Here is a 20119-nt window from a genome sequence, read left to right as displayed (position 1 = left end):
ATATAATGTTTCCCAAGTTTCCCCTGTTATGAATAAATATAGCAATAATGAAAAACAGAGGTGACAGAAGGAAAAGAACCCCACCTCCACCTTCTTATCAGGTGTGCTGATCTGACCTTAGTGCTGATTGCTTAAAAATGGGGGTTGGGTGGTGGTGGGAGGTGTGTGTTTGGTGCTAACGCAATGTATTGTACATTTGTTTAAAAACAAAGAGAGAACTGTTTAATACAAGTCCTGTTTCTATCTTCTCTTAGAAAGTAGTACTCCATTTAGCCTGGAGAAATAGTTTGCTGCTTTATAAGAAAGCCCTCCGCAAAGCCAGAACATCTTACTATTCGTCACTGATTGAAGAAAATAAGAACAACCCCAGGTTTCTCTTCAGCACTGTAGCCAGGCTGACAAAAAGTCAGAGCTCTACTGAGCCAACAATCCCTTTAACGTTAACTAGTAATGACTTCATGAACTTCTTCACAAATAAAATTTTTATCATTAGAGAAAAAATTACCAATAATCATCCCACAGATGTAATATTATCTACAGCTATTTTTAGTACCATCGGTGTTAAGTTAGACTCTTTTTCTCCAATTGATCTTTCTGAGTTAACTTCAATAATTAATTCCTCCAAACCATCAACGTGTCTTTTAGACCCCATTCCTACAAAACTGCTCAAAGAAGTCCTGCCATTAATTAATTCTTTGATCTTAAATATGATCAACCTCTCTCTAATAATCGGCTATGTACCACAGGCCTTCAAGGTGGCTGTAGTTAAACCTTTACTTAAAAAGCCATCTCTAGACCCAGCTGTCTTAGCTAATTATAGGCCAATCTCCAACCTTCCTTTCATATCAAAATTCCTTGAAAGAGTAGTTGTCAAACAGCTAACAGATCATCTGCAGAGGAATGGCTTATTTGAAGAGTTTCAGTCAGGTTTCAGAGCTCATCACAGCACAGAAACAGCTTTAGTGAAGGTTACAAATGATCTTCTTATGGCCTCTGACAGTAGACTCATCTCTGTGCTTGTCCTGCTAGACCTCAGTGCTGCGTTTGATACTGTTGACCATAATATCCTATTAGAGCGATTAGAACATGCTGTAGGTATTACAGGTACTGCACTGCAGTGGTTTGTATCATATCTATCTAATAGACTCCAATTTGTTCAAGTAAATGGAGAGTCCTCTTCACACACTAAGGTTAAATATGGTGTTCCACAGGGTTCAGTGCTAGGACCAATTCTATTTACATTATACATGCTTCCCTTAGGCAGCATCATTAGAAGACATAGCATAAATTTTCACTGCTATGCAGATGACACGCAGCTCTATCTATCCATGAAGCCAGGTAACACACACCAATTAGTGAAACTGCAGGAATGTCTTAAAGACATAAAGACCTAGATGGCCGCTAACTTTCTGCTTCTTAATTCAGATAAAACTGAGGTTATTGTACTCGGCCCTGAAAATCTTAGAACTATGGTATCTAAGCAGATTCTTACTCTGGATGGCATTACCTCGGCCTCCAGTAACACTGTGAGGAACCTTGGAGTCATTTTTGACCAGGACATGTCCTTCAACGCACATATTAAACAAATATGTAAGACTGCTTTCTTCCATTTGCGCAACATCTCTAAAATTAGAAATATCCTGTCTCAGAGTGATGCTGAAAAACTAGTTCATGCATTTATTACTTCCAGGCTGGACTACTGTAATTCTTTATTATCAGGATGTCCTAAAAACTCACTGAAAAGCCTTCAGCTGATCCAAAATGCTGCAGCAAGGGTACTGACAGGGACTAGAAAGAGAGAGCATATTTCTCCTGTTTTGGCTTCCCTTCATTGGCTTCCTGTTAAATCCAGAATTGAATTCAAAATCCTGCTCCTCACATACAAAGTCTTAAATAATCAGGCCCCATCTTATCTTAATGACCTTGTAGTACCATATCACCCCATTAGAGCACTTCGCTCTCGCTCTGCAGGCTTACTTGTTGTTCCTAGAGTATTTAAAAGTAGAATGGGAGGCAGAGCCTTCAGTTTTCAGGCCCCTCTTCTGTGGAACCAGCTTCCAGTTTGGATTCGGGAGACAGACACTATCTCTACTTTCAAGATTAGGCTTAAAACTTTCCTTTTTGCTAAAGCATATAGTTAGGGCTGGACCAGGTGACCCTGAATCCTCCCTTAGTTATGCTGCAATAGACGTAGGCTGCCGGGGATTCCCATGATGCATTGAGTTTTTCCCTTCCACTCACCTTTCTCACTCACTATGTGTTAATAGACCTCTCTGCATCGAATCATATCTGTTATTAATCTCTGTCTCTCTTCCACAGCATGTCTTTATCCTGTTTTCCTTCTTCACCCCAACCGGTCGCAGCAGATGGCCGCCCCTCCCTGAGCCTGGTTCTGCCGGAGGTTTCTTCCTGTTAAAAGGGAGTTTTTCCTTCCCACTGTCGCCAAAGTGCTTGCTCATAGGGGGTCATATGATTGTTGGGCTTTTCTCTGTATTTATTATTGTGCTATCTACTGTACAATATAAAGCGCCTTGAGGCGACTTTTGTTGTGATTTGGCGCTGTATAAATAAAATTGAATTGAATTGAATTGAAATTGAATTGAATTACTCTTGTTACTAGACCATTTCGAATGGTGTCAGGCTACATTTTTGTTTGATAATCGTCTCCGGGTGGCGCTTCTTCTTCTGTTACATGTTGCAGTCAGTTTCAGCTTATATAAGCAGTACCAGAGTTGGGACTATGATGATGATGTTATACGGACGTGAACAAATTGGTCGGTACCATCCCTTAAAATCACTTATAACTGGCATCTTGTGTTGCTTATTCCATATTTAACACATATCTGACTTTATTTTTGATTTCTGATTCAGTGAAATATTTGATACAATTAAAGAAATGAAAACACGCGATATCTGTACTTCACAATGAAACGTCTGCATTTGCGAACAGGTAGTCTGGCATGTGATCTAGTTTCCTTTGCTCCTTCCTGAGCAAACTACTCAAGCGCTCTCAGGTTTGAAGGATGGTGTCTCCACACTGCAATTTTCAGCTCTTCCCATGGATGTTCAATAGAAGATTAAGATCTGGGCTCATGGAGGGCCATTTAAGAGTAGTCCAGTGTTTATTTTCCAGCTATTCTTGAGTGCTTTTAGCTTTCTGTTTTGGGTCCTTATCCTGTTTTAGGACCCACAACCTGCAACTGGGGCTAAGCTTTCTGACGCTCCATGTTCACAGTAGGTACACTAGGTGTCCTTTGTTAAAGCTGACAGAAGGAAATCACCAGGTTTACCTCACTCCAAAGGAATTTGGGGTTTGTCAACATGCATTTTGGCTCATTCCAGTTTCGCATTTTTGTATTTTTCCGTCAGTAGCGGAGCCCACTTGGTTCTTCTTCCATGGAGCCCGTTATTGTTTAACATGCAAAGGATGGTGCGATCAGATAGGGACATGATTTTGAATGGTTTTTTTGACTCTTCTTCTACCATCCACACTATCCTTCTTATGAACCTGGGTTGTAATTCTCCTTCCATACACATCCTGGAAGGTTGGCTTATATTTTGTAAGAAAATTGGCAACCGTGGTCACAGGAACACAAAACCTCTGGAGATAGTCTTAACCTTTACTATCTATAATCTTCTGGCGGAGCTCTGCAGACAGCTGTCTCCTTTGCTTTCTCTGGTTAATGTTCAGTATGTTGCATACAGTGATACCTGATTAAGCAACAGGCAATATAAGCTGAATGACTGATTAAAAGCTCAAAGACACCTGTGATGATAATTAAGGTTGAAAACGTTGTTTGGTACTTTATTAGATTATTATTGTAGAGTCTTTGCCTTACAATATAAAACACATTGAGGTGACTATTATTGCGATTTGGTACTATAAAGATAAAATTGAATTGAATTAAACTTTGTTTAAAACATGAATATTATGCCAGGATTAGTAGTTGCTTTATGGGTACCAACAAATATGGCCATACTATTTTAGCACTCCTTTATAAAATATTTTTACTCTAATATTAATATTTTTACTCTGTCACAGGCATGTAAGTATATGTCAGACATCGGTATTAACTGAAGCCCCTTTAGGATAACTGCAGTGATGTTTCCCTCTTTCAGGTGTTGCTCTCCCGATTTGCCTCTCCCCATGTCAACATCCACCTGGACTCCAGACCTGTCACCACCAGTGTAGCACTGCTCGATGCTGACCGTTCAGATGGAGCCATTCTGATGGCCACAGGAAACAAGGTAAACCACTAATTATGGAATGCACCTGTGCGTTTTTTGTTTGTTTGTGCCTGTAGGTTTTTTGTTTGTTTTTATATTAAGTTCTTTTGTTCTGAATTCTGCCCACCTAGATCACTAAGGTCCCTTTAATTGGCCCAGGCTGTGGTCAGCTGACCACATGCATTTCGTGTTTGTTGTCGTCAAGAGTGACCGAATGTGGCTGGTGTGATGGACGCTGTACAAGAGCAAGCGAGTGCACCTCCTCCATCTGGACCCAGGACTACTGCACACCTGAGATCACCAAGGTAACTACAGTACACAAAGGTTGTGCATGTTTCGTGTGTTCATCATTAGCCACAGGCATGATTTGGTCATCCAAAATGAGCACTATTAAAGCTTATTTATATTTCAGTTTTTAAGTTTCTTCTATATGTTCTTCAGTGGTTCTGGAATAAAAAGCAAACTTAAGGAACTTCTCCCAACTCTGTTTCCTGAGCCATGTATCATACAATCACACCATGCTGTGTTCATACCTTACTTAGACTGTCTCTTACTCTTCTCCTGCCAAATACTGTTCATGTAACCTGTCTGTTAAGCCTTTCATCTGCATGTGTTTGCACTGTATTTGTATAGTACTTACGAAGGTTAAGGTGCTTCCTGAGAGGCAGACGTTTTACAGCTGCACTGAACTGCTAAACTCTGCTCTGGCATTGTCAGACTCAACTAAGCTCAGCTGGCTCAGCTGGATTCCATTCTCTCTGACTTTAATGCTACACTCCATGCTGCTACTCTGCCTTCATTTAAACACGCACACACACACAAAAATGGCAGCTGACCTCCATTGCCCTAAATGTACCTCTAAAAGCACCTTTTGTGCTTGAAGGTCTTTTACAAGACTCGGCCTCAATACAGAAAAGCTGAGTGGATGTTTCTTGCACAGCAGTCGTTGCCTGGTTGTTACCTTCTGAGGGTTCTTACTTACTCTTCTGCATCATGTGCTCAAAGTGTTTTTGTTCTAAGAAGGAAACCAGTTAGTTGAAAAAGCTTGGTATTGAGTGGTTTTTAGAAATGGACAAAATTAAGTTCAGAATTCAACTGCACAAGTCTTTACTTTCGAAATCTCATCTCAGAACATCTTTATAGCATTGCAGATGTCTGTTAAGTCCAGGGTCCATATCTCAATTTTATGGGAAGAAAAATGTCAAAGGGATTGTTTAAAATATGTTCTTTGTGAATGCATTAGGTTAGTCCAGCCTCTGGACCAATACGAGGCTCTACTGTAGTGACGATTTGTGGCAAGAACTTTGGCTTCGACAAGACAGAGAACTTCAAGGCTTCCATGGTAACCGTGGAGGTGGCAGGGGCTTCCTGTAAACTGTCCAGGCAAGAAAACTCCAACAGGTATGCTTGTGTTTTGGTAAAGAGTGTTTTTTGGGGATGGGAGGGTTAATAAATGTTGTGCATGTGTTTTGTGCAAGTTGCACTGGCCTGCTGTGATGTATTCAGACAGCTCTGGTTCTACACAGTATCTGAACAGCCACCTTTTAGAGGAAAAGAGAGAGGCAGAGTGTATGTTAAGTGGTGAGTGTTTATGAAACAAAGGGACCAGTACACTGGTGTCCTATAGGGGGAGAGCACATTTAATAGGGGTTATTGTGTTGAAGGAAGAATGTTAAGAAGCCCCAAACACCCCCACCCCTAACTCTTTTGCAGCCTGCAACATTCAACACATGACTCCCTTAACTGAAAAATTGCTGGGAAAAATCGCTGAATGCAGACTTTCCGCTCTCCCAAATCCACTGGGGCCATGTCCCATTCAGAAGAACCCTTTTGCTACAAACAACCTCATTACAAATTGGGGGGAAAATAAAAACACTGCCCACACAATCCCATGAAAATTGTGTCTTTGTGCATTCCTGCAGGGCAGTGGATGTTCATTGAATTAAGCTAAATGCCGGCTGGCTTGGCAGGGTATAATGCCTGATCTATGTGTTGTTTGGGGGGGGTTGGCTATAGGTGGACTGAGATGCACTGTTCCCCGGTGTTTAATGGGAACTTCACCCCATCAGGAGACGTTGTGAAGGTCACCAGTGGCCAAAATGTGACCATGTTCAAGGGTTTCAATTTTGTGGTAAGAATACCTTTTCCCTTCTTTTTGGTATCACTGTTTTGAAAATCTCAGTACTTCACAACTGATTCTTGACATGTAAAAATGGAACATGGTGATATCACATGTTACCAAGTGTATTTGATGACGGTAAAGCTGCTGTTTAAAACTGTTTAGGATGATTTGTAATTCTTTGGTTCTTACGATTCTTAGAGTCAGTTTCAAAAACTATATATTTTTTACCCACAGAGTGGGTCACAAGCTTTATACATACCTGTTATTAAAATGCATCTTGGGCTACAGCCTTGTGCAAAACAAATGGATAGTAATAACTTTGGGCTTATGAACTGGTGCATCACTGCTAAATTTCCCTGGAGTGACAAATGTCAGACAAGTAAGCAGTCCTAAAATATCAACTGAACTTCTTGTACACTGCTAGAAAGTTAACTTGCTCTCAAGTTTTCCAAACCGCCTCAGAATGCCATCACTGATGATCGCATGAACAAGCTCTTGATATATTGAAAAAAATAATTTATATAATTTTAATATTACTCATATTCACGATAAATAAATTCATATGTAAGGTAGAGACCCAACAGTAATACAAAGAAACTCCAACAATCAGACGACTATGACTGAGCACTTGGCAACAGTGGGAAGGAAAAACTCTCTTTTAACAGGAAGAAACCTCCAGCAGACTCAGGCTCAGGGAGGGCATCTGTTTGCTGCGACTGGTTGGGGCTGAGGGGAAGGAGACAGGACAAAAAACACACTGTGGACACAGAGAAATGAATAATAACTAATGATTAAATGCACAAATGTACAAACGCATGGCGAGTGAAAAGATCTGAGAGAAAAAGGTACTCAGTTCAACATGGGAAGCCCCCAGCAGCCTAGGCCTATTGCTGCGTAACTAAGGGAGGATTCAGGGCCACCCGAGCCAGGCCTAACTTATAGGCTTTATCAAAAAGGAAAGTTTTAAGCCTAATTGTAAAAGTAGCAATGTCAAAATCCTGAGCCCAAACTCAGAGCTCCTCTTTCAACATGATATATGATAATATGGAGAATAACCCAACTCTTGTAAATATTTAGTTTACCCTCCATCATTAATAACACCATTTAGGTGATATTGCAGCACCATGGAAATGAAAGAGGATCTGACAGCTAGATATATTTGAAAATCTGATATCGTGAGCACTAAAATCTCCATGTGTTCTTCATAAATCCTGGGTACGTTCATACCTTTACTTAGTAGTCCAGTAGTGATCATACCACATGTTAATGTTAATGTTAATTCCAGATAAACAAAAAGTTGGTGGTTGTCTCCTTCTCTACCTGTAGGACCCTGTGATCAGGGACATCTTCCCAACATTTGGGCCAAAGTCAGGAAACACCATGCTGACCATTACAGGAGCAAACCTGGATACAGGAAGCAAGCGAGAGGTGACAATAGGGAAGGGTATCTGCAACGTTCAGAGGTACGATCACTCTTTTTATTTAATCCTGCCTTTGGTTTCTGTTTGGCTTAAACAGATATATTGTCTGTATGGATAATTTCATGTTATCTTTTTTAGTTGTGGGCTTTTGGGGAGTTTTTTGTTTGTTTGTTTGTTTCATGTCATCATAAAAGAATATACAATAAGTGTTTATTGTGCCTTAGCATTACTTTAATTTTAGGGAGACTTTTTGCATTTAATTTTATTAGCCTTTCTGCAAAGGCTAGTAAAATTAAATTATGTGTTTTTCAGTTTTTCATTATCTCTTGTTTTTCTTGCTCTTGTCATCATTCTATACCTTTTTCTGCTCTACAAGCAGAATTACCTGCAGGACCAATGAGAAAAATGCATGAATAGCCTCTTGGACAATGCTTACCATTGTACATACTTAAAAAAAACAATACATCATTTGTTTTTACTCACTCACCCTGACCTCATCTTTATCGCCACCATCAGCTGGTCCTCCAAAAAGGTGACCTGTAAGACGCCACCATATGCTGCTCTCTCAAGCCAAACTGTGAAGCTGACAGTGGATTCGGTGGAGCGCCGCGCCCCTATGCAGTTCACCTACAACCAAGACCCGATCATCAACAACATCCAGCCCTCACGCTCCTTTGTGAGGTTAGAGTTCAGTGTATTAAGATCCCCATTGGCTCCTGCGATAGCTGCAGCTACTCTTCCTGGGCTCCGACGAACTTTTTAACAAAAAACCTTTTCATGTCTAAAACAGTCGTTCAAGTGATTCATAATTAATTCTGATATCATTTATAGCCACATCTGTGTGATGGCCAGAGTTGAACTGCTTACTACATATTTAAGCCCATTTCTAAAAAAAAAAAAAAAAAAAAAAAACAAAGTTGGGAGGCAATGATTTACAAATCTCATAAATCCATATTTTATTCACAGTAGGACATAGAAGACATTTCAACTGTTTAAACCGAGGCATTTTACTATTTCACAAAAAATATTAGCTCACTTTTAATTCAAGGGCAGCAGCATGTCTTAAAAAGGTTGCAATGGGAGCAACATAAGGCTGGAAATGTAAGTGGTGCTAAAAAGAAACAACTGCAGTTGTCAGCTTTATTCATTAGTTCAAAATCACAACAACAATCACCTCAAGGGGCTTTGTATTGTTAGATAAATACCCTATAGTAACACAATACAATAATTTGGCATCTAATTAGGTCTGTTGGCAATAGGTCATTATCATAACTGGGTATGAAAGAGGATCTTAGAGCTTCAGAGGGTTTCTCAGAAGTGTAGATGGATAGAGTTTCACCCATCTGCAAAAAAACTACACCTTCAAATTGTGATAAAATTCCAGAAGAAGTTCCTCACAGTAAAGTTCAGAAGATTTTCAGTATATGGTAATATTATCAAAAGATTCTCAGAAATGCGAGAAGTCTCTGCTTTCAAGGTACAAGACAAACAATCAATACTGAATGCCCGTGATCTTTGGGCCTGATTCTGTTGTGGTAATCACTGCATGGGCTCAGGAACACTTACAGAAAACACTGTCTGTGAACACAGTTCACCATCACATCTGCAAATGCAGATTAAAAGTGATAGCAACACAGTGATGCAGAGAAGAAGCCATATGAACATGATCCAGAAAGGCTGCTATCTTGGGCCAAAGCTCATTTAAAATGGACTGAGGCAAAGTGAAAAAGAGTTTTGTGGTCACATAAATCAAAATTTCAAATTCCTTTTGGAAACATGGGCCAGACCAAATAGAAGAGCATTGATCTGGTTTGTTATCACTCCTCAGTTTAAATGCCTGATGGTTAGGTGGAGCAGCTGCCTACTGAATTGGCAGCATGCACATCTGTTAAGGTACAACCAATGCTGAAAGGTATATACAGGTTTCAGAGCAACCCATGCTCCCATTTAGACAAAGTCTTTTTCATGGAATGTCTTGCTTATTTCAGCAAGACAGCAGTAAACTGTATAATTCATCTATTTGAACAGTATGGCTTCATAGCAGAAGAGTATGGGTAATGAAACAGTCTGCCTGCAGTCCAAACCTTTCCCCTACTGAAAACATTTGGAGCATTAATAAAACAAAAAGTACCACAAAGCAGACACAGGACGCAGGACAGCTAGAATCCTCTATCTGACAGAAATGGGAAAACATTCCTCTCCCATTTTCTGCTTTTCTATCTTCTATTGTGAATAAAATATGTTTGAGATTTGTAAATCAGTGCATCCTGTTATTATTTAAATTTTACCCAGCGTCCCACCTTTTTTTGTAAGTGGAATTGTGTTTAGTTTGGATATCAGTTTGCAGTCTAAGCAAATTTCCTCTGAATATGAGCTCAGACATATATTTCTTGACCCAAGATGAAGTACAAAAGAGTGAGTTGGCGTTTCGACTGCCGATTAATGCTTTAGTTTTTACAGCAGTAGGAAATGAGTGGGAGGTGATGAGTGGCTAAACTGCTAACGCTAACAGCTGGTCACTCCCTGTAGGAATCTACTGTTTCTCCTTCTGATGCTATGCTAATATCCTTTCTCTCCCACCTCACTGTAGCGGAGGCTGCACAGTGTCGGCTCATGGTTTATACCTTAAGTCCGGCCTTCAACCCATGATGCTTGTCTCCATTGGTGAGAATACTGAGACCTTCCATGTAGTAAGTACAGTTTGGATGTTAAACATTAAAATGAGAAATCCATTAATTGCATTACAAAGTTAAAAAGTGTGTTCATGAGCTTTACACAGTAAGTTTATGTCGGGTGGAACTTGTACTGTGGAAGTTGCATGACTGCAGAAACTGGCATTAATATCAGCAGTTGGGATGGGAATTTATTTTAAATGCTGTTGTCAGTGAATATTTAAAAAGATGGAGAAATATAGGTTTGAAATTTGGTTTTCCACTGGTTTGAAAAATACAGACTGGAGATGATGATACTTTGGAGATGGCCACCTCTCCTTCCTTTTTTTTGTACGTCGGTTCAAACATCAATTCAACATAACAGAAAAAAGCCACTGTTTAAAGCTCTGTGGTTTTTTAAAAAAAATCATGAAAATGTAAACATGAATATATCAAGTAAACTTTTTGGTTCCTAATTTACTTTTCTGAGTTTAGGTCTTGAGGCTTCTCATATCCTGGGCCCCATTAAATCACATGATGAACAGCAGCAGGCGAAATGGAGAAAAATAAACATTCCAGTACCTCACTATCACATGCATGGTATTGCCATTATGCATACCCACGCTTCCACAAACCTCTTAGCAGAAAAAAAGATTTCTCCACAATAGTAAAAAGCTAAAGTTTCAGACAGACATGAGAAGAAAGGAAATGGAAAATCCACAGTCTGATCTGCAGGATCCAGCTGTAACCTCTGACTCACGCACAGTAGCAGAAGCAAAGCCTTTAGGATGCTCTGGCTCACCTCACCTCCGTCAGGTTTTATTCCACTTATTGCACGAAAGTGATACGCACACACATACACACACGCACCACTTTACAGTGAAAGCCTGGAGGTGTTTTAAATTATACAACCTGACACACACACACGCCTTTCACCACGCTGTCTATGGCCCTTTAAAATCGCTAAAATTGATGTAGCTCAATTATAAAAGCCTTAAGAAGTTGTTAAATGTATATAAAATGTCATCCAGGTCATAAGTCAAAGGCCAAGGGACTGGTTTGAGTTACAGTGACATTTCTACTGACTAATCCGGCCCATTAGACTCTTGATAAATGACATTTTATAGCTCATATATTATATCACCTGAATAAGAGGATCATATTTGAACAGAGGGAAGCTGTACAATGTCATCATTAAGGTTAAAAGCACTTTTTTCTACCAGTCCACATGGCCTTAGTGTTATACTTCCTGCATTTGTGGGTTTTTGAGGGTCTGCCTGGGTCCAAGTAAATGTCATCATCAGAAAGTGAAATGTGGCTATCCACTTACCCTCTACATTGTTGTGACTGCTCTGACTTACCCATGCAGACATTACGCTATCCATGCATTACGCTACAGGTTATTAAAATGACTTTGTCCACAATGTGTGCAGCTGAGATTATATAATTTCATCCCCACTTTCATTTAGGACATCTCACCAAAGTGCCAGTGCAGTTACACTGTGGTTCACTGCAAAATGACATTCAAAGTATTTCACATTGTAAGTCAGAGTGTTTTTATGGGTGATATTACTCAATTGGATGGACAGTTTTGCCTCACTTCCCAGCAAAAAGATGAAGCTCTTCAATGTAAAGCACAGGCGAGAGAAAGGGAAAAAAACTTCTTGGCAAGTGTTTTGCTGTCTTAGCAAAGTTTTCATGTTGCAGCCAGAATAATTCAGTCCTGTCTGAAGTAACAATGCTGACCGCATAAACTACCCAGCATGGTTTCCGACGATGTGAACTTACTGATCCTCTGATCCACTCTCATAGTGCACTTGGACAACAGTCTCACGGCTTGGGTTTCATTGCAGTTGCTGTTAAAATGATACCATTTTTTCTCCTTTAAGAGAGAAAGTAAATTAAGTAAGTTTAACCTCTTCTCGTCCTGCCTTCAGCTGAAACTAAACAGAAACGGTTGCTCTTACTTTCCTTTAACTTCTCCAATTGCATATTCGGTTGAGAAATGTTCTAGCTTCTAGCAAATGTTCTTTGAGACTAAACGCGGCGTGTTTTTCTGGTGATTCAAAACAAACAAACAGGTCCTTTCACACAGGGAACGTGTGCCCTGTCTCTTTGTGTGCTATGTTTGCTTTAGGGAGGCGGTTTAAGGGCAAGAAGTGTAATGATGTTATCTGTCATCGTGAAACGCTCCTGCAGGTTCAGTCAGGAGATAATAATAAGCTTGGTAAATACACATGAATACCTGAACAAAACACCTACTCTAATGGAATAAGACAGAATATCCTTTTATCTGTCTTTGTTTTTCTGTCACACTCTCCAAAACACACACACACACACACACACACACACACACACACAGTCTGCAGTGTCTCATCTTTCATTTTCCCTTTCTCTGGTCATTGACCTGCGTTCAGGTCAACACTTGATGGGTCTCAAGGGAGCTCAGGCTTCATTACACACCAACAGCACGAGCAGATGCAACTCTGAAATTAGCCTGATGATCCAAAATTACTAGTTCCTATTCCTACTTCATCCATCAAGTAGACGGACCTCCCAGTGTAGCTGTTATCACTGCGTATTTTGTTGGCAAACATCCACTGAGTTCCTCTGAGAGACAGTAGGTTTTTTCTTGGTTTTTTAATACCTTTATTATTTTTCTTTCTTCTTTAGCATTTCTCTAGCATCCTCTCACATGTCAATGTCAGCTGCTTCAATCATTAATCTCCAGTATGAGAAAAAAAAAATGATCTGTCCACTTCACGTTCCAAGATTTGCCTACTTCATGTTATTTTTGCCTGTTGAGTTACACTGACAATCGCTGTTCTCTTGTCGCCACATTGCTTTACTTTTGCAATTTTCTTCCCTGTGTGAACAGTTAGCAGGGGTGTAGATTCTTGACTGACCAGTGGGTGATGCCACATCTCTGTTTAGTTAATTAAATCACGTTTTTCTTCACGTGCACATCAAAAAACAAATATTGCTGAGTTACAGTTTTGAAAAATGCAGCCATCAGTTTCAGTTTGTAGCAAACTGTTACAGCCAAATTTGACGGGTGTAATTTCATCTGTAGTTTTATGGGATGTGTAGGGCCATTTCGCTTTTTAAAGGGTTTTTTTTTATGTGTCACCTGGTCCTACGGTAATGGAAGCTTATATGCGGGTAGTCATGGTTTAGTTCACTTTAAAGTTATTAACACGTTTTGTGACAGTGTGTGGCTCTGAGATGACTGAAGGCATGTTTAAATGAACCTTCGACCTCAGAGATTATCGTTCATTTTGAACCGGAATAACAGACCAAAGAATAGCAAAGACAAATTTCAGGCTTTCTGGAAAGGGCAAGAGAAAGCATGAAGTGAAATGCTTGTATAAAAAGGGCTATTATTACTAATGATTTAGGAAGGGATCATGCCCCATAGGGCTCCAGCTGTCGCCTGTTAAATTCTTTCCAGTAAACGGGATGGGTTAAGCCTTAGCCTAGGAAGGGACAGTATAAGTGTCTCATTGTAAGCCTCATTGTGTCTCATTGCAAGGATCTTTCACAAATGGACAACGCAGAAGTTTCTATCGCCAAGAGTAATGTGAGCCGGCGTGTCATGCCTCTAGAACTGTGTTTGGAAAACTCCATGTGATCAGCTTAGTGTCCAAGAAGCTGTTAAAGAATGATCTTTCGCCCTGATAGAAAAACCTGCCATCCAATCAGATGAGATCTTCAGCTCTGAGATTTTAACACTAAAACAGGTTGTAGAAAGTAAACCAAGACCTACTGAGAAACCAACAGCAGAGATTTAGGGGTCTCAGCTAGAGCCAGAGCATAAAAAAACAGCCAGTGTTGACTTGATATCTGGCCTTTAGATCTCCAGTAAAGCCCAGTCTCAGCCAATCTCAGCTTTCCCACAAACATCAAAGAGATTTCTTTTATGCTCCATCGTGAAAAGCTGGCATGGTCACAAAGTCAAAGGAGGCTACATATACACACAAAAAAACAGCAAAATGTCATCTGTGAATTTTCACATTACTCTTAACACAAAGCTCGGGGAGTGGAGTTCATGATGCCAGGACTGCTTTGCTGTACTGCACCATCACAGATAGTTTGGTTTAACTGGAGGCTTCACCGCAGCCAGACACCTGTTGCCTGAATTCACAGATTGGCTTGTTTCATGTCAGACTCCTCTTCCTATCTCATCCTGAAGGAAATAATCCTTCCAGCTGACACCTGAATGCCTCACAGAGTTTCTTTACTTTCCCATGGCCCCCCGCAGCTGGTAGGTGTCTGAAAGTATTTGTTCCTCTTAGACCTGCGCTGTGGCTAAAATACGAGGCCGTAAGATAAAAGCGGTACAAGCCATTTATCAAGAAAAAACGAGACAGTTGTTGTCAACAATAAACAGGTAATTAATGCCAGATCTGTCAATCTGTGGGCTAAAACATAACGAACAGTTCCAAAACCTGATTTTGAGGATTTCAAATAAACTTGTGTTTATTTGATAACCCATAAAGCAAAGAGTTCATTATATTATAGATAAACATATTTAATGTAGTGTAGTTCATTTCAGCAACTGAAAAGAAATAAGTGTCTTAGAGTGTCTAAGGGGGTGCAAAATGCATTATATAAAAGGCAAAATGAGAAATAATAAAACTGACACTAAAAAGCCGAGCAAAGACGCAGCTGAAGTGAAGTCTTTAAACCCAAAGTGTATGACCGCACAACGCAGTGTGGTAGGAAGCAGCTCTGGTATAAATCACTCTTGATGTGACAAGCACTTTTGTACGTGGGAGCTCCGTTATGACTTGGCTTTTTCACAGGCTGTTACACTAATGATCCTTCGGGGACAGCAGAGGTTTTTGGGATCGCTGGTTCTCTCATCACCCCACAGTAAACCTCTTGGCTCACTTGCTGTCCAGCTTGCCCAGCAATTGTATTCACAGCTGCTCCCAACTTAAAGCCCGTCACCTTCTCTCCTTAAATAAGAGGAGACATCAACCAAACAATGAATCTGACTGCAGTTTCCACTAATTCACGGGATATTTTTCCTTTCACTGCACCCATGGGAGGCAAGGAGGAGGGGGGTTACCCTCCGTGCTATTCTGTCCGCTCCTTATTGATATGTAGACGAGAGAGGTGCATTGGATTGCTTTTGTTATGAGACCTAGGAGCTACCCTCACACACTAACACACACTTTATGTTTGCTTTTGTGTTTTGATTGTGTTTGTGCCTTTATCTCTGCAGTTAAGCATTTGCAGATGCACATTTCCTCTGTGTGCGTTCATGTGTGTCCATTTGGGCTACTCACCAGGGAATCAGATTGGCAAATGTGTGAGGAAGTTTCAGCCACACTTCAACAGTACTGCTGTTCCTGCAGTCAGGGCACCTCTCCAGGGAGGCAGATATCAGTCAGTATGTTAGAAGTCAGATTTCAGCCAGTCTGCCAAGTGATTTTGCGTATAATAAACTATACTGACTCTATAATACATTGTTTCCCAACTGGTCTAACCCCATGAGCAACGCTGGTTCTTTATTCTCAAGTCATAGTCTTAAGAATTCAGACCTCCCATTGTGAAGAAAATACACTGAAAATCTTAAAGTGTAAAGGGGCCTATTCTATAGTTCTTCTCATTCTTTGCTCCTTGCAAACAAATGATTTGAACAGCGGGTGCATGGAGATTTCTTTGCCCACACCCATGGAGATGATTGCTCTCGCTGACAGATAAAAAACACCAAACGTGAAGAGCAGTGAGCCGCTGCGTCCATGCACGCCACCATCTTGCAGCCAAGATCATTAGAGATAAGTAGAAAAAAAACCCAGTCCACACAGGGAGTGAGTCACTCATCTCATATCGCGTTGAAGATGACGGTTGGTCACTAGCAGTTATTCCAGGTTCCAGTTGCGTAGATAACCCTCTAATGTCTGCACTACCAGGTGATATGCTAATCACCTGTATCCTGCTCTTATTGGCAGTTGCTTCAATTGTTTGTCTCAAAGTTTAAAAAAAATAAATAATCTCCAGACCTGTCTTTTTCACATCACCATTGGTTTTTTCACACATAATAATTTCAGATTGCAAGATGTCATTGACATTCTATGGCTCTGGAAATAAAGTAAAATGATAATAGGTCCCATTTAAAGTGCATTTGGAGCTGGTTCAGGTTTCCCTGTTGCTTACAGTAAAGGGAACCCAGTCTACTGTTTATTAACTGGGAGCCGCTGAAATAATTGTGAACTATTTGCAGGATTCATTTAAGGTTTTAGTCCAGTATTCTCACACAGAGACTCAAAATTCCTAGCAACTGGCTGGCTGTTGGTTAAGTGTAGCGAAGACAAGGGGTGAGGCGTCTATGCATACAATCATCCAATCCAGCCTCGGGCACTTATTCAAATCAGCCAGTCAGCAGTCTTCATCTGTCTGAGGCAACACAAACACACACTTTGGAGGATGGGGAGAAAAAGACACACACACATTAGCTCTAATGGGAGGAGCCAAACATATAAACAACATGGCACATGATCCATTATCATAAGACTGTGCATCTGCAAGCTGCTTTGCAACCCATCTCATGCTGATTTAATCAGCTCTATTCGATGCTGTTGCTGCTCTCCTCATCTCATTCAGTCAGAAAAGCATGGCAGTCCTGGAACAGACGTGTGCTACTGAAATGGAAATATTAGTCTTCTTTTGGCTGTTGTGGTCTTGTCTAACACCTGTTCTTTGTTATGCTGTTACTCGGTGATTATTCAATGATTATTGACGTGTCTCTTTAAGTGTCACATAACTGGCATTCAAGGCTGAAAATACAAAGGGTGTTAAAAGTGATTCTTTGTTTTTCAGGGGGAAAAAAATTGCACTATTAGAGCGACTGAAAACCATGCGTGCTATATCCTGCCCATTTTGCACCAGGACACTGTCACAAGAGAGATTCTTTATTTCAAGAGTTACACTTCCTGATTAAATAGAAGTTAAAAATCTCCATGGTGCTTGTCTGTGTCCCTAAAGAACACCATTAAATGACAGTAAAGACTCACAAAAACATCCGTGTGCCTGCACAGCAGGTTTTTTTCCACCTCCTGCTCCTGCTCTCAAGGGCACATCTACTTTTGTAACCCAGAAGATAAACACAGTCTATCATTACCAAAGAGCAAATATCAACATTGATCTTTCAGCACACAGACAAGCAAATGTGGTTTGTTTTGTGAGCACCTACATGGAAGAATATGATGCCATCACACTTTCTGACGGCTTTCTGTCACTTCCATGGGTATTTGCTTTGTGTAATGGCTAAACCCTTTCTTTTATTCTGCCTGTAAGCTTGACCTCAGTATTAGAGTCTGGACATAAACCTAAATCCAGTGTTGTCTTCTTTAGTCCAAAAAATAAAACAGCATGGTTACAGGGAAAAGATTAGTTAGCAAATCATTGTGTAATCACTATTAGCTTAAATGTGAAGGCATGTGAAAAACAGCTTTCAGATTAGTATTGCAATTGTAGTGATATACCACATCTCAGATTTTCCCCTGTGCTTTATTAAAGTGTGGACAGCTCAGTGATTCTTTGTGCAAGATGTGAGCTACACTTTACATTTTGACAGATTTCAAGCAAAAGTTTTGTTCACCATAAAGTAGACCAAAGTTATATAAATTAACACTTGCACAGAAATGTTAACAAAAAAGCCCAGCATTTAAAAACAGACTACTTGCTAGTACAGAAACCAACACGCAGATGTTCAGCATAGTAGTAGGTTATTGCTGACCTCTGTCGTACTTTCTTTGCAGTGGATTTCCCTTACGTGAGTCTGTAGCACTCTAACATTTCATGTTTCCCTTAAATAAGCACACCGTGCAACATCATATGGATATACACAGACACAAAGTCCGGCTTTAGACCTTAAGTCAACCACATCATGTTTAGATCTCTGCCTGGAGATGTCAGCCTCAGTGTCTCAATCCCTGTTGGATACCTTTATTAACGTTAAACAACATGAAACTCTGCCACACCTTAATGAAAAGGGCTGTTTTCTGTTTTCCAAGCTGTCTGTCTCTCACTGGGGGCCTTAGCAAGCACAAAAGCTGTGAGGCCTATGTGGGTGGAATCCAACAAAGGATAAAACTCTGTTGTGCCCCTAGGCCACACGTGTAAACACAGCAGTGGCTGAAAGCAGGCACCGTCCCATGTAATGTAAGTGTAAGAGAAGCTCCCAAATGAAGAATTATTACATCGTTGTTCTACAGAGTGACTGAATCAAGAGCTTAACCATTACCAAGTATCTAGAGTAGTTGAAGAGTTGCATGTGTGCAGATGTGTGTCTGTAATTTTAAAGACTGGGTCAGAGGTGCCAAAAATCAACTCTCATTTGTTGTGGTTTTTTAATGGTTGCTGCTCTTTATGTATCATTAAAGGTTAAGCTTAGAGCTAGCAGTCAAGAAATGGAGTTGGTTTTATGCAGTTCGGACTATTTTTGAATGGCTTTTTTTTTTTTTTTTACACTGTTTTAAGTCACAACAAGCTGAGGATAGATTTCCATGAATCTAAATTGGATCATTTGAATGGTTCCTCTGTAGTCAGATACAGAGAAAAGAAACAGTACGTAAATCTGGACAAAGTAAGATATATTTTGATATTGTGTCTACAAATAACTTGGATTCCTTTATTTGTGAACATGTGTCTCTGATCACCCAGACATTATTATCTTAATTCCTTGCAACCTTACATCAGAGCTTGTAAGCTTCTTAATAAAAGAAACACCCTGGAGTTTAACAAGGAAAGTGTTTTTTCCCCAGAGTACCTGAGTAGTCACGGTTTTGGTTTTGTTCTGTTTTTTCAATGAACTAAAATGATCTTGAAAGGTGTCTGCATTTCCACAGTGGTCTAATGCATTTTTATCTGTCTATTGTCCCACCTGTCTTTCCACCAGAGCTGTGTGTATGGTGAAAATCAGACTTCCATCCAGTGCACAACACCCTCTCTGGTCAAACTGGGCATGCAGCCGCCGGTCATCACCAAGGTGTCATTTGTCCTGGACGGCTATTCAACTAAACAGATGGATATGATCTATGTGGAAGACCCGCTATTCCAGGACCCTAAGCTCACTTCTAAGGACAACAAGAGCATAGTGGAGCTCAAAGTGAGGAGATTTGCACAATAAACCAACTTTTAACATTATGAACTTTCAGTGCAGTGTTCAGTGAAAATTGACCCGGCTAAGAAAATCTCTTCTTATGTGCCGCAACAAATTTCAGTTTCAAGTTCAAGAAATGCTTTGCTCGCTTGACAAGAGCAAGACAAAGGTGCAGAAGAAAAATAGAACAAAAACAGAAGAAATCATTAGTGTTTGTATTCTATTCTGTATTGTTAAGTTCACAAGTTAGATTGACAAGTTTGAGACAGGTGGAAGTTCACACCCCATAGTTCCTGCACTTTACCTCCCAGTGCTCACACACATTCACACGTACAGCCCCCCATGGTCCAGGTCAAGTGGGGAAGGAAACAATACTGAAAGAAAAACAGGATGCAGAGTCAGTTTCCCATCATTTCCATCCTCCACACCAACATCCCCATCCCTCCTCCACTGTTGTACCTCTCTGTGCATGCTCTCTATTGACTTGCATTGTTGTTGCTGCTGAGGGCAAAGCTTTTGACATATTAATGCTGCTTTTTGAACACCACAGTCCCCCGAGTCTGTTGTAGGAACACAATGAAATACA

At 40.3% G+C, this 20119-nt stretch overlaps 1 protein-coding gene across 2 annotated transcripts in view; it reads left to right on the top strand.

Annotated features, from left to right (window-relative positions):
* Window positions 1-20119, top strand: part of met (MET proto-oncogene, receptor tyrosine kinase) — a 68968-nt gene that overhangs the window by 30782 nt on the left and 18067 nt on the right. For both annotated transcript variants that reach the window (XR_266438.4, XM_005454185.4), the window contains exons 4-11: window positions 4120-4248; window positions 4359-4532; window positions 5471-5628; window positions 6244-6358; window positions 7676-7812; window positions 8287-8451; window positions 10361-10460; window positions 19330-19539. Coding sequence is in view for 1 of the 2 variants with exons in the window: in XM_005454185.4 (XP_005454242.1) it covers window positions 4120-4248; window positions 4359-4532; window positions 5471-5628; window positions 6244-6358; window positions 7676-7812; window positions 8287-8451; window positions 10361-10460; window positions 19330-19539 (1188 nt within the window). In the remaining variant the exon portion in view is untranslated. The remainder of the gene's footprint in view (window positions 1-4119; window positions 4249-4358; window positions 4533-5470; window positions 5629-6243; window positions 6359-7675; window positions 7813-8286; window positions 8452-10360; window positions 10461-19329; window positions 19540-20119) is intronic.

Source organism: Oreochromis niloticus, linkage group LG7 (genome assembly GCF_001858045.2).
Source record: "Oreochromis niloticus isolate F11D_XX linkage group LG7, O_niloticus_UMD_NMBU, whole genome shotgun sequence".
Classification (NCBI taxonomy): domain Eukaryota; kingdom Metazoa; phylum Chordata; class Actinopteri; order Cichliformes; family Cichlidae; genus Oreochromis; species Oreochromis niloticus.
This window is presented reverse-complemented; position numbering and strand designations above follow the sequence as displayed.